Source organism: Diachasmimorpha longicaudata, chromosome 2 (genome assembly GCF_034640455.1).
Source record: "Diachasmimorpha longicaudata isolate KC_UGA_2023 chromosome 2, iyDiaLong2, whole genome shotgun sequence".
Classification (NCBI taxonomy): domain Eukaryota; kingdom Metazoa; phylum Arthropoda; class Insecta; order Hymenoptera; family Braconidae; genus Diachasmimorpha; species Diachasmimorpha longicaudata.
The window spans coordinates 4,859,688-4,875,204 of record NC_087226.1 but is presented as its reverse complement, the minus strand read 5'-3'; the positions used below and the strand labels follow the sequence as shown (position 1 = coordinate 4,875,204).

At 34.3% G+C, this 15,517-nt stretch overlaps 1 protein-coding gene across 2 annotated transcripts in view; it reads right to left on the bottom strand.

Annotated features, from left to right (window-relative positions):
* Positions 1-2,842: 2,842 nt before the first annotated feature.
* LOC135172630 (homeobox protein abdominal-A homolog) overlaps positions 2,843-15,517 on the bottom strand; it is a 55,326-nt gene continuing 42,651 nt past the window's right edge. The window contains exon 3 of one of the 2 annotated variants that reach the window (XM_064138803.1): positions 2,843-11,308. In XM_064138803.1, coding sequence (XP_063994873.1) covers positions 10,917-11,308 — 392 coding nt within the window. In that variant the 3' untranslated portion in view covers positions 2,843-10,916. Of the gene's footprint in view, positions 11,327-15,517 lie in introns of both variants that reach the window. The other variant, XM_064138802.1, reaches the window with a different exon arrangement.

Genomic DNA, 15,517 nt, shown 5'->3' with positions numbered 1-15,517 from the left:
GAAAATGTGCGAAAATCTTCGTACGTGTCCGCTGTACATCGGCAATGTTCGCCAGGCCGAAGGAAGACGAACAGCAGTCCGATATCCGTACTTGACAGTTATAAATTCGCTCCGAATGTCAATAATCCAATAATGCAATCCCAATAGTAATTTCAATCAGTCACTTTTAATTTGCTCGATTAATACCTTTAATTCACTCCATTCTTGATTCTTCCCCGATCAAAGTCTGTCAAAAGACTGATAAAAATAGCGAGAGAAGGAGTCACCAACTACCGAACCATTTTGACCCCACAACAAAATGTATCGGCATTTTGCGATAACAATCATCCCAGTCGTGACAGCAATACGAGACATTTATATCCTGTTTAGGTTATTAAATGCATCGCCGAGTATACCACAAAGAGATAGAGAAAGAGTTTGACTCGAAAAAATGAGAGGTAGATACACACATACACACACACACGTAGGTGTATGTGGAGCTGAGGAAGCGCCACCCCGTACACCACAGGAATGCCTGATAGTGCAGATATTACCTCTCGGCACGCCATGCCAATTTTAACTTCTTCCATCTTTATTCTCCTTCCTCTTCGTACCTCCTCACGTAGGATGTACTCCTTCATCGCTGTACAGAGGGGCTTGATCCTCATCGTGACGTTAATTACTCCTGCCTCTTGCACGAACGCAGGGGGAAGAAAAAATTGAGTAAGTGAAGGGTGATTTATTGAAAATTATACTTTACACGCTCCAGGAAATGTTCTTCGCAGAAAATATTTTTTTCACGCACAAAACGATTGTCATGGAAATGAAAAATAGGACAGGAATTTTTTTTAAAAGAAAAATTGTGGTACGATATTTTAGAAATTTTTTCAGGTTCAAAATAATTACGTAAATATTAAGAGGGGAATGCCTGATGTTTTTGTCAATATAATATATTTTTTTAAATAGTAATAAACGATTTTCTAGACGATTGGATTTTATTGTCCGAAAAAAGTATTATATTGAAATGAATATTGATATGTAAAATGAATTTATGAATATATTTATGCAAAGTTGATATATAAATATATTATATTGATATGAATATGGATTTTTTACACGACTCCGAACTTTTTTGGTTTACACATAAAGAAAAAATGCAGGAATCGCCCAAGAATTCTTTCAAAAATCACTCCCCCCATTTCCTCCCAATTGTCTCTCCACACGAGAGAAAAACCGGAAAAGTTGGAACGCGAATATAAAAGTATTCGAGTCACGATAGAGTATTTGTAAACTATTATCGACGTGCTTTGAGTCTTTCATCACCCACTCCAACGATCGTAAATTCCACGGAACAACCTCCCCAAGGCACTGCACTGTGCGCTTAACACTGTAATTTCGTGGTATTTTTCATACCGAACTTATGTGGAATGAATATGTGGTGCTTTTTGCGCATATCGTTTCTCTCAACTCGCCTTTTCATTTCCATCTCAGTTTCTTTTATTGCTGGTAATTTTTGCCCATAAAAATAAAATTCATAAAAATATGAAATGTGTGATGAAAACACCAGTTTACCAGTTAGATTGACATTATCTCATCCATTAATTTTATTATTCAATATTATTATTATTTATCTAATAGCGAGGAATCGTATCTTTTTATCGGAGGCATAACTTCTTCATTTTATTGTACGTGCAATTTTATTTTTTAAAGATTAATGTTTAGCAATCGATTTTCCAAACGTCATTATTTAACTGTCTGATGGGATTCATCAATCAATTGACTAATTATTTATTGACTTGGCGTTTCATTCTTCCAGAAATCGTTTTTGCAAAAAAGAAACCATTTTCCTCGCTTGAGAAATATCGCTGAATTTATTTGTTTTCTTTCACGAAAGATTTTTTTAAGCCAGTTTTACGCACATTGGGGCTGAAGGTAATAACCCGAAGAGGCTACTGCAGTGTTACGACATACCCCAACCTACCCTGGAACGACACCAGCATGAAATCCACATAACCAGATACGGTTATACCAGAAATATCCGCAAAGACCATCCGGCGATCGGTGTGACGTTTCCATTTCAATGTTCCGCCCGTCCGAGTGTGAAAGTGGTGAAAATGTGACTTTTCTTTTTGTTTTCGCCGTGAGAGAGGATAACATGGGGTTGGGCCACCGGGGGATGATTCAGAAATGCACGTGCATTGTCGTCAGCGAGGGATTTTTCATAAATGGACGGAGATCAGGCGGATGCCTCACTCAGTTTTCCCAGGTGCGTATCGTGATTGGGAAGGATTTTCAGGAAAAAGGTGGAGATCGGTAGGGGGTGCATCGACCTTCTGTGATCACAGTACTTTAGAGGGGGGAAGTTCAGTTGAATGGAGGGAAAACAATTTTTTTGACGACCGAATCGAATAAACAAAATCATTTTTCGCAATTTTCTAGAAGTTTTGAAGTAATTTATTTCATTACATTTTCGTGAACGCTATTTTATCTTCAGGGGACATCATAAGGGTTGTTTACCCCCCAGAAAATTCGGATCATCCTCATTTGGTAGGGACAAAGTAATTCGACCTTTGTAAGCGGCGATTAGTCTTCTCCTGACCCTTGCAAAGGTCCTCAAAATATTATTCAACGCACACGAAATTCAGGAATTTATTTATTTATCAAAACAAAAGAGAGAAATTAATGAACTCGTGACCAAACTTCGTCACGATTTTTTTTAATTTTTTCAGTCGCTCGGTGATCATCATCCAAGAAAGACATGCCGTCCATTTGTCAAGATTAATTAAAGATAATAATTAATAAGTGACGTAAACATTTATTTTCACCACCTCGGAAATTCAAATAAAACTCAATAACAAGTCAATTAATTTATGGTACGTTTTTATTTCGTTCTTGTATATCATAGATATAGCTTATGAGTATAATTCTACATCAAGTTTTCGAAAAAATGGATACATTTACATTCATTGTCAATGGGTTTTACTCGTCATCGTTACCTCGCACATAACACCTCCCTTATCACTCATTAACTTTTAAAACTCATAGAGATAATACTAATTTTTTTTTTCAATAAGTCAGCAGATACGAGATTCATCGTTTTTCCCCCTCTCAACTGTTGTCTATTTAGTTTCACCCTCGTAATCTCCACAATCATTTGCTACTCCGTTATATTTACGACTTAACGCGGTATGGTATTGTAGAACAGCTACGGGTTTTCCTCTTAAAAGTAAATTGCATTACATTTAATTAGGTTTTTTTTTTAAATCGTGGACTTGTGAGGTGGAAATATTTCAAGGTAGTTTTTGTTTCACATCACTAAACGACCCTTTGTTTCCATTCGCAACACCACATTATCGTTTTTAATAGTACGTAATGTCAATATTTACACCGAGAATTATGAAGTTACACGGGGCCTCGTCCGTCTAGTTTAGGTACAGCAAAGACAAACACGTAAGACGAATCCACGTTTGGACAGAAATATTTCATTGCTTATGTTGTTTTAAATTTTTTTTTTTTCATTACTCCTATACTTGTGTTCTCGTTTGAATCTGTTTATTTGCATAGCAAATTTTATATCGAGGGTAGTTGTTTCATCATCATTCATCTAACATACGCTACATTTTTTCTTAGATCTCTCCCACCGAATATTTTGTCACTGAAGTCAATGATTAAATCTACTATAATTTATTGAGCTGCTCACTTTTCAGTACGGGAGGAACAAATTTTTATTATTTAAAAATATGCATGGGATTTTAATTTTTTTTCGATTAAAGCGAGATAATCTAGCGATCGAAGAAAAAGCCAAGCAAATTAATAGATCTCATGTGTTATTATCTCATTTTTTTTCTCGTAATTCCTGTGTAATTCGCTATCAACGAACAGCTGCCTAGTCAAATGATAATTAACTAAATATAACACTCGCTTCACGCATTCTCACTAACGAAATGTTTATTTTACAACCGGGATGATTTTGGCAAGAAACGATGAAAGTTTTCGTATCGTTTGCGAGAACAATGGACAATTAAATTAATATCTCAATTAACAATGACGAGTTTTAGTTACGTATATGGTATGTTTGTTTTTAATTACTTGTTTTTATAAATTTTATTTATAATGATTTATCGTCGCCTCGAAATATCGAATTTAACAGATTACTTAACTACCTGATTTCACAAAAATCATATTGAAATAACGAACACGAAATACAGTCACTGGTTCTTTCCTATTTTTTAAAAAATATTAAAGGTTTTTCTTCCATAAACAATACTTGATTAATTTTCAAGTTGAATAGCTCACACTAACACTCGAAGGAAAGTAAATCACTCATCATTTTTCACAATCTCACACATTTTATCGTAACAAAAGTAAATAAAACAAATACGACAAAAATAATACGTAAATAAACAGTTTTCATAAATAAACAATTATCTATAAGTAATGAAATAAAAATATAACAAACAATTTTTCATCGATCGAGCGCTCCGTGAGACGGATTTCGACTATTAAAATTTCTAATTGTTATAAATTACAGGGTTTTCTATACATTATCTTGGATAGAGATAGTTCACTGGATTGATGACGTATTCTTTTGTTTTAAATCTATATTTATAGTACGCATCGACAGCTAATGTGCTCCGATTCAATTTTTTCCGCATTATAATGAGAAAAATGAACAGTTTTTTGAACGAGTTTAGTTTGAACCAAAAATTGCACATTGAAAATTCTAAAGATGGATAATATTACAGCAGATGAAGCTTTTTGTATGAAAATATCTCTCATAAACACGTCAGAAATAAAGAAAAATGTCGTTTCTTGTGACTTTGGAAAATCCACGAAGCAAGTTGAACTTTATCTGAAGAAAATAAATAATTATATCAAGTGTCTCAAAAGTGACTGACGTCTGTGGGCGCGGCCATTGTAATTGAAGGCCCTCGCCCTCTACCGCAAGGGGCGGAAAAGATGGCGGCCCACCCATCTCGCCTTTTTGAACATTTTTAAAAATTATTTATTTTCGGCAAAATCCTTTCAACTCGCTTCACTCGGTTTCTGTAGAATGAACAAATTTTTTAAGCCATTTTGTGTGCTTTTCCGTCCATTTTTGGTCCAGAATTCGTGATATAAAATTTTGATAATTTCTTTTTGTACTTCCGACGCCTTTAAATCGCGAAATATTTTGATTTTAAGCCACAGAATTATGATTATTTCGCTATTATTGGTTTTGTTCAAATAAGACTCGTTCAACAACACGTTTTTCTTTCTCTCAATGTATAATCCATTTACGCTCAATATTGATCACCTGTTTATCAGTTTTATCGGTTATTTGTATTTACTGCTAGCTCAATTACCTTTAATTCGAATGAGAGAAGTTCTCGCGTCACCTCCAACTACTCGAGTATTAATAATAAACTCTTTTAGCTGTGAGTCACGAGGTTTGGCAAGTCGGGCACGTTGTACTATATTAAACGCATCTCGCTGGGTCTTTTCTCGCAGTTAATTACTTAAATTTACATGTTTATATCCAGGTTGATATAATACATTCATTATATGGGATAAAAGGTTAGAGCGAAGATTAAATTTTTTTTTTTATTCTGGGAGTTGGTTTGAATTTTAATGAAAAGTGAGGGGATGAAATTGTAATTTAGGTGTCTGAGAATTTCGGAGAAATGATATGGTTAGTGCGATGCTTTTAACGATTTACTTTGAAAAACTCGATTTATTTTTTGTCTCGGGTGATTTTCAGGACTGAACGGGCCAATTGAAAGTTCAAATGTGGACGGCGCCCGCTTCATTAATTTTTTATGAAAGAATCGTTTGAAGATGTTGATGTTTTTCTGAAGGAATTTAGGGGGAGAACGGTTCACTGATCCATTAATTTGACCATCGAATTGTAATTTCGTTAACATAATCAATATGAATCAATTTTAACGCGTCGATAGTTCACTAAAAATCGATTGTCAAAATAATTTTAAAATATTTGACAGAAAAACACGATAATTTTTGCCCTTTTGAATACACAAATCCAATAGAATGAATGAGTCACCTGTAATTGAATCGTTCGATTCTCATTATTTGTGAAAATACAGAAATTAAATTGATGATTGAACTCATTTTCGTAATAATAAATCATTAGTTTTACAAAATCGTCAGGGATGCAGTTTTGTGCTTCAGCCTCGTTGGGCGTTAATTGACAATGTGAAAAATAATTTTTCATCTAAAAGTCTCAAATGGGAATGGAACAAAGTAATGATTATGTCGAAGAATTTGATTTCCTAATTTTGTTCCTCGTGAACAGCGAAATTGTAACCGATTTTGAGACAACGTCACGAAAATTGACGTTTACTGAGTAAATGACGAAATTTAGAGGAAACCAGCTGCACAAATAGAACTCTTATTTGAGTTTTAGTCCCCTAGGGGCATATTAAAAAATAACTACTCATTTTTCCGATGCTTCGTCATTCAACTCAATAAATAAAAAACCAAACACTTAATTTTGGCGGAAAGAAAACGTCGGGGATTGTCCCCATTGTGAAGTCTTTCAATTAAGGTCTATTTTGGTAACCCTAATTAATTCCTAAATTTGAAAATCCTCCGCTCCCCCAAACAAAGAGAAAATCCGAAAACATCAGACCCAAAAGTCAACGCTGCATCTCATCATCATTATTTCACGTGTATTTTTCCTAAAAATGGCATAACATCAAACGTAACGTCAATAATTGATCATAATACATTATCGATATACAAAGCTTCCTAGAAATAGTGGTAGTATCTAATATCAGCCCTCAACCCCTCGTAACAAACTATTCCTCCTGGTTAGAATTTGACCTGTCTAGTGTTTTTTAAAAGAAATTTTAGTGGAAATTTCTTCAAGATCTTTACATCAATTTATTGACAGTCGTGCAATTTTCATCGGCATTTATTCAGTGGCTCGGCCCTCAAGACACATTAAAAAATGATTGAAAACTCTTTAACAAATTCAGAAAACTTGAATCCATTCCCAGTCGTAAATTTCCTAATTTAATTGTCATTTCGAATGATTTAAAACATCATTCGAAAGATCGCTGCAAAGTTCTTTAGTTTAAACAATGAATGTTCATCTGATTTGATGAATTATCGCTCGTAACTTCTATAAATAAATATCTTCTGAAAAAAACACCGAAAATTGCACAATGTCGATCGGAATTAATCCTCGAAATCACTAGAATCCCACGAAATTCCACCAGCAATTCCAGTTCTCAACGAAACAGCCAGGATTTTCGCAAATTGTATTGAACTCGTCACAATCGCTCAATTCGATTAAAGCCGTATACATTTTAGAGTGGGTCAGGCAGGCGCGATCACACTTTTTGACACTTCGAAAATTTCGAATTGATGAAATGCAACTGAAAAAACTGAATAAAAAAATGACATCTCATCTCCAACTATACATTTTCACGCTTACCATTAACTGATAGAGTGCGCAGAGCAGAATCGATATTTCCTCATCATACTACAGTAATAATTATGCAATAGTAATTTAATCACTATATTTATACGTACGCGATCAACCGGGTATGTAGCAGATACTCAGAGGAAATTTCCATGTCCCTTAGTTTATTTTTGTTACTTCATTCATTCAATTAATTTAATTCGTCCCATTGTCTCTGTCAAACCCGTTGATTACGCTTATTCTCTCGTCTATGGTAATTATTTGAGTATATCGTGCGGAAATGACACGCGCAGCTTAATTACATTAGGGATTAATTTATTAATTAATAACAGTTATGGTTTACGATCACTCGGGTGAGTGATTTATTTCGAAGGATACTCAAGAACACAATGTTCTTTTATGGATACTTTTTTTTCATGGTATATGCAAATATTTTTAACCTCACATGGAGAAAAAATATTACGAAAAATTACTGCATAATTTGAGTAATTGCCGAGCAAGATTGTGTTTTAAGATTTTTTTTTTTAAAGAAAAATTAGTGAAAGGACATATTTTTTGCTTTGCAGTATTTTTTTAGTAATGATTAGTGCATTTTTAAAAATTATTCTTGGAAATTGTTGTTTAATCTTCACTCGTTACATCAATTTTCTCATAATTTTTCGCTCATTTTTTCTCCGTTCACTTTCCTCGCTTCGGTTCATACTGTATCAGCACGAATTACCGTGTTTAATTTTTTTTCGTTTTTCTTGTAATATAAGTGTTATCTATTATTTAGTTCATAATATTCTTATACCGGCAAATGTTGTATCTCAAAACGCGATTGAATCAATTTATGGTAATTGTTGAAACGGCAGAACTGCTGCTTGTAATCAGTGGATTATTTTATAAAAGCTCATAAAATAGTATTTATTTATTTTTCTATTATAAAAATGATCTCCAATAAATCTAAATTTTGCTCAAGAATTATTTCTTTGCCAAGATAAAAATTTTATCTCTTGAAAGTCGCTATTTTTGAATGAGTAAATCAAATAAATAAGTTGGACCGAATCGAGTGGAATATTTAATTTGGAATTTCAATTTCAATAATTATTTCCGCTGAATTTTCATGGAATAGGGCCCAGGTTCCGAGTTTTTCTAATTATTATTCAAGATTTTGAATTTTGGATAATAATTTTGCTTTCAATAGATCTTATCTTCTATTTCATTACGAAATAATTAATTCAAAAGCTGTTGAGATACACCTCTTGCTCTTATGCCGAAAAATAGATAATGATTTCATTAGAATTCGAAATGTCTCCATTAAATTTGTATCTCATCACTGAATCGTAAATCGTTAATTATCAATAACAGGCTCTCTATGACTACTGAAAAGGTCTACCCTGACACCAAATTACGTATTTAATGTACTAAGAGTAAATATACTCGTCCGGTATTTTTTTTTGTGCCACGTCGGTTCAAGTTAATGCAATGGATATCCAAGTGCTCAAGCGTGGGAAGTGAGAGTCCAATAGTGCAGAACCGTTTGGAAAATAATGAACTTGTAATAATCAAGATAATTAACTTCTACAAAGAAAAATAATAAAGAAGCTGTGCGTGTTACAAACCCCAAATTTTCTCAAACAATTGTAAATCAACGGGTTTTCAACAAAAACTACAACCAATTCATCTAATAAACAAAATAAAACTTGAACACAATAATTCTCTCGGTAACAATATCATCCAAAAAATTAACAATCGTTGCAAAAGAAATTTAAAACAGAAACAAAATTGGAATTTTTTTTTGCTATGAGAAGGAAAAATTTGTGCCCGCGCGCACACGGAAAAAACAGTCCATTGAATGCAGGGAAAACTGACGTCATGAATTCGCAGTCGAAAGTGCATGAAAAAAATTGTAACGATGACTTGAAGTATTTGTTCACTTGAAAGGAACTGAATTGAAAAAGTTGCACGTAGTCTGGAACGAATTCACTGTTTTTTCAGTATTTAAAAATACGAGGTGGAGACGCCGCCATTTTTGGAGGTTGGAGTGACCGAGGGAAGAAGCATCCAGTCAAGATGGCGACCCCTACTGTTCTCCGTCACCGCGTACGTACTTTTGAACATTTTTTAAAATCAGTAATTGAATGTGAAACCATTTATTTAATAATAATATCCCGTCATTTCTCAGAATTTAAGGTAGGTAGCGAAATTTTCGTAAATATATTTTTAGACCCGGTTCAGAGATTTAGATATTAACACATAGGCAACAGTTCAAATGGCCTCAAACCGTTTGACTCCTGAAATGATTTATCCTTTCAAAAACTTCAAGTCATTTCGTCAAATACGCAGAGTTGTCCCCACATTCTAATAATCTTCAAAATCAAACTGTTCAGGACTCTTCGTAAAAAGTGTCTTAATTTAAGACACACTTCATCCCTGTGCGGACGGAACTCCATTCAAATATATTTCAACATAAATTGAAGACTCATTTCAATCATATTTTACGCATAATCATAATTGCGGATGACGATTTTTTCTGCATTCATCAAAAAATACGTGTGAAACATTTCCCGTAAATTCCCTAACACAAAAGCAAAACGAGCTTTTCTTGCAATTGAATAAAAAAAAAATTCAAAATACACCCGAAAGAACATGGAGGGATTGTGTCGTGTAATACAAATCGATGTATCGTGTGATATAATTCTTCCCTCATTGGCACGCTTATCAATGACTCCTTAGTCTCTCAAAAATCTTCCAGTGATTTTTCGTTATTCTCCATGTGTACACGTTCCCCCCGATGCAGGCGATATCGATGTCAGTTCTCTGGATGTCAAAGAAGCGGCCCACCTTGAAAGTCGACGTTTACACACCACGAGAACTCGCGTAATCGATACGACCTTCGAGATTCATGTCCACCTCCCCTCCTTCCACCCCCTCCCCACCTTCTCCCACATTTGTTTTTCGTCTTTCCATTTCTGTACACATGTATGGTCACGAAAAAAAAAAACATATACACACACTGAATCGTCAATCCATTGGACATTGCCGAGGAAATTGGCCGGAGAACACTTCCAGAGGTGTTTTTTTAGGGGTTTGGGGGCGAAAAAAAAGAGAGGAAATTGTTTTCCAGACACGTGACACGTCGCGACGTCGCACTAGCCACTGCATCGCACTCATTAGGGCGTCGCAGTAGCCACGGCGTCGCAGTAGTCACAGCGTCGCACTGATTTCTCCACTAGCCCTAGTGTCACTCTCATCGGCGCCGTGATCCATTCAGTACGCGATGCATTCGTTTATCTGGATTTATCATTTGTCAATGAAACTCTCCACTCTTTCTTATTTTTCGATTAAAAAATACATTCTAAGAATCAGTCAGGCGTGGCTGTCAGCCTTTTTATCGAAACAATTAACAGTGGATTTGTCTCGAACTGAACAGCCAGGTAAGTACGTAGATCGAGGATTTACTCAGCTTGCGATTTGGATCGGCATTGAGGAGTTATATCGCTGCCATTGTCAGTTGTCAACTTGACACCTATGTCTGAACTTTGCTGACAGCTTTAAGGAGATCACTCTGCGCTTTGTCAAGACCAGACACGTGATGCTGTTGATGCTGAAGGGCACTCTGTTGCTCCTGCATTTTTGCTTGTTTCTCAGCTTGTTGTTTCTTCATCATGTCCTGCTCCTCCCGCTCTCTTCTCGCTTGTTCGTTAATCTCTTTCACAGCACGCAGTTCTTTTTTCAACTTCATTCGTCGATTTTGAAACCATATTTTAATTTGTCTTTCTGTTAGACACAGGGCGTGCGCTATTTCTATTCGCCGCCGTCTCGTAAGGTAATGGTTGAAGTGGAATTCCTTCTCCAATTCGAGAGTTTGAAATCGCGTGTAGGTCTGTCTACCTCGGCGTCTCGGACATCCGTTTGGACCTGGAAGGAAATTATCAGCTATTATTCTTAAGTCAGACACGTGTTTGTTTTGGAAAGGCTGTAGGGGTTGGGCTTCCCCGTTTTTCGAGTCTTCGTTCTTATTTTTGAATAGGACAATATTTTTTGAGAGGAATTTCTGGACTTTTTCGAGTTTAGTTTACACTAATTTCAGCAACATCAATGTGAAGTATTCCCTTCATGGCTTGGGAGCTTTGTGATCTTTACGAGACCAAATTTTTTATGAAAAAATATCTGATCTGATTACTCATCGCTCAAATTTTATTCTAAATGACATGCCATTGAATTATAAATCAATAGATTCAATGAGTTTTTGCTGCAAATTTTCGCTGAATCAGGATTTTTCTTCATCGTAGACGGTGATTTTGAGAAAGATTTTTTAAAAGTCAAGAGGTGCCACGGGCTTCTCTTATTTTGAAAAGGGAAAATATTTTTTTAGAGCCATTTTGAATTTTAATTTACAAAAAATTTTACAAAATTAATGTGGACTACTCGCTTTATATTGTGAGGGCTTTATGACCTCCAAAAAGACCATCACAAGACCTAATTTTATATAAAAAAAAAAATTAGTATCTGATCGGATTCCTTATCGCTCAAATTTTATTCTGAATCACGTGCAATTCAATTATAAGTAATGGATAGATTCACCGGATTTTCCCTCAAATTTTCTCCGATTCAGAATTTTTTTTCATCGCAAAGGTTGATTTTTCTGGGAAAGATTTTTTTAAGCCCAAGCGGAAGTGCCACGGATTTCTCCTTTTAACCAAGGCACCCCTTGATGAGTGTCACAAATCTTGCGCATTTTTTGTCATGCCCTGGGCCCTTTAACTTTCTCTCGAACAAAAGAGTAATTCCGACGGGTCAGTTTTATTGCAGGGGTTGAGAGAGTTTGGCCGAGTGCCTTCCGAGTGCAGTGGTAAAAAAAGGGAAAAAAAGAAAGTTTTCTCTGTAGCCGGTCGGAAAAAAAGGTTGACCATTACACGGCTCTAGTGAACCCTTTCCAAAAAATGCAACGTTCCTGGGAGGAAAACTTTCACTACAGGGTATAGCTATAAGAACGAGGGGAGGGGGAGGGTAGTCATAAATGGACAGTCGACTAAGTTTATACGCACGGACGACGTTTTTATGGTATTTGGGTGACAAGCAGAGGTAAACACGAGGAAACTATGGATTCAGGTAAAAAATTGTGTATCTAGGGATATCGCCTGCAATTGCTCAAAATTCAGGTGGTAATTATTGAAGGGATGTTAACAATATTCGTGAGATTTTCAGTCGACTCGACTGTATTGAGGAATTATTATCGAAAAATATTTTTAAAGTCAATGAAAACAATTATGGAGATTTGAACAAATAAATATTATAATTTATTAAATAAATATTAAATATTGACTTTCTTTTAATTTGTTTATAGTAAAGAAAAATTTAAAAATCCTAAAACATTCATTATTTCAGAATCCGATTTTTTTTGTAATTTCTTAATTTGAAAGGAATCTTTAAAATTTAACTGAATTTAATATTTTATGGCACGTCATGTTTTTTTTTCATTGAAATTTAGTAGAACTCACATGGAATAGAACAAAGTTTATTTTATAAACTTATTTCTACACTGAATCCAAAAGTTAATTTAATTAAATTATTGATTTTTCTCGGCTATATTTTAGCGCTATTTTTTTTCTGGACAAAATAAGGGTGGAAGGGATGTGGTGAGGGAAACAGAAAGTCCAGGGATTTTTTACTGGATTTAGCCAAGTCAATGATTTTTTGAAAAAAAATACTGAAAAAAAAATAAAACACAACTTCCTCCGTGCAATTACATTTTCTCTGTTTCATTTTGCTTTTCGCCTCCTCCAGTAATTTTCGTTGAGAACAAAAGAGCGAGGGGGAAAGCCAAGATCCGCGCCATTTCGTTTCTCTTGCGGCGAGTTAACGCCCGTTTCATTCTTTCCCTCCACGAAAAACCGGTTTTCGTCTTATTTATTTTTTTTTTGTTTTCTACTCTTTCGTTCATTTCTTTAGCTGGATGGTAGATGGGTGCCACACAATGGCGCAGGGAGAGAACGAAAACATCTCGGGGATTTTGATCCCCATTGTTCTGAGTATTTGGGATGAAACAAAAGGCGTGCCACAAGAATTATCACAATTTGTGGAGTTTTTTTAACCCCGAGAAATTATTAACTGATAATTAATGCAGAGCTGACATTCCATTGTTGATCATTATTATCTATTTATCAAACAGTTCAAGTTTTAGTGCATTGACAACATTCAATTTTATTTAACAAAACCTAACAGATTTCAAGATCTCGATATAACTGAAAAATTCATGAAATATTAAGTTTCTCTTCTAATTACAATGACAATAATTTCAAATGATTTACCAGCAAAATAATAATAATTGATAATAATGAATGGGTGTAAACTTTTCATGGAAATTCGTAAAAATTCCAAATTATATTCATCGAATGAGAAATTTTATTATTTCTTTCTTATTTAATTTCATATTTATCCATCAATTATTATTATTATTATTATTATTATTATTATTATTATTATTATTATTATTCTGAATGTATCAGTTGGGTGATAATTTTTAAAATCGAATTCTAATGATCTGTGGATTAATCTATAATATCTACAATTGTCATTATCGCTATTAATTGTCATCACTCATTTTTCTTTGAATATATTTTAAAAAATTGTGGATTTTTTTTTCACCGTGTGAAATACCTCAAATCGGTTGAGTTGTACGACAGCTTCAAAGGACTCCATCAACGAATCCAACAAAGACATTACCATAAAGGAATTCTATTTTAAACCAAAAAAAAAATGGCAGAATTCTAAGTAACGTTTATGCGACTCGTTCAATATCGAGCGTTGACGATGGAGGGAATAACGTTGAAGATGTAAATTGTGAATGATAATGGTCTTCCGGAGTGTCAGGACAACCATTACGACAGGCAGGTGATGAGAATTGCTTCCAAGACTTCCCAGACATGTTTTTATTGTTCATTTTTTAATGGAGAGAAATTCTCAATATCATTGAAGTGGTTCTCAATGAATAAACGCGGAGAGAAGTAATTAGTTATATCGAAGAATTATATTTTTCTCTGAGGAGATATTTGTCGTTCTAAATCGGTTTATTTGCGGAAAAAGTTAACGGTTTCAGGAGAATATGAGATGTTTAGTTGGGGAGTAAATGTTGTCGTTAGATATTTACATTTTTTGAGTAAATGCATACATTTTTGGTTAATTAACAGTGATTTTTATGAAACAAAAGATAATTTTAGGAGGAAATGCAAATTTTCTGACTTAAATCGGTTGTTGAGGAAATTAAATAATTTCGAGGGGATAATATTCGATGTATTCATCTCTCTCTAATCAATTAATTGTCATGAGATTGATTTTTTAAATTTACGGTTATTGTTATTTTGATTACATAAATTTATTTTTTAAGGATGGGAATAATTTTTTTTAATTCGCGCAGTCATTCGCCATTTTCATAAATTTGGCGTCTGTTATCACAATCGCATTAACAAAAATATATAAATCATGGATTTCCATTTCGTTCTGAAATTAATGACCTCATTTCCATTTAATGTGAACGTTTTTTTTAATTTGTGAGCGCAACATTCTGCTCATCTGAATTTATAAATTGGCAGCTGCGACTGCATTGACACGTGAATTTGAGGATTGGGGGTACGAATGCGAGGATCATTTCCATGGAAATTGGCAGAATTAATTGAAATTTTTGGAATATTGTTGCAGTGGATTCATTTAAGGACATAAATGTCCAATTGAGGAATTACAGGAAAGGGAAAAAAATTACAAAAACTAACAAATGCAAGCTGTCATTGACGGAAAAAAATGCAATGGTCACATATACCATATAAAGGGAAGTAATTATACTATACAAAGGAACAAAATCTTAGTCGCCAAATCGACGACACAAAGAAAAGATATATACTTCTCTCAAGTAAATTAATATTTTGCAAAAAGATTTGTCTCTCAATATACACAACCAGAACATTTGTTATTCCTCATGTAAATATCAACATGAAAAATTCTCTGCGCAGTTTTATAATGGTTCCTAATATACATATAATCATATGCAATAACCGTTAACTATTGCAGTGCTGTAGACTAAAATTTGAACAGGAAAAATTTCCGTCAGAATAAATTTTTCTCCCATAGTTA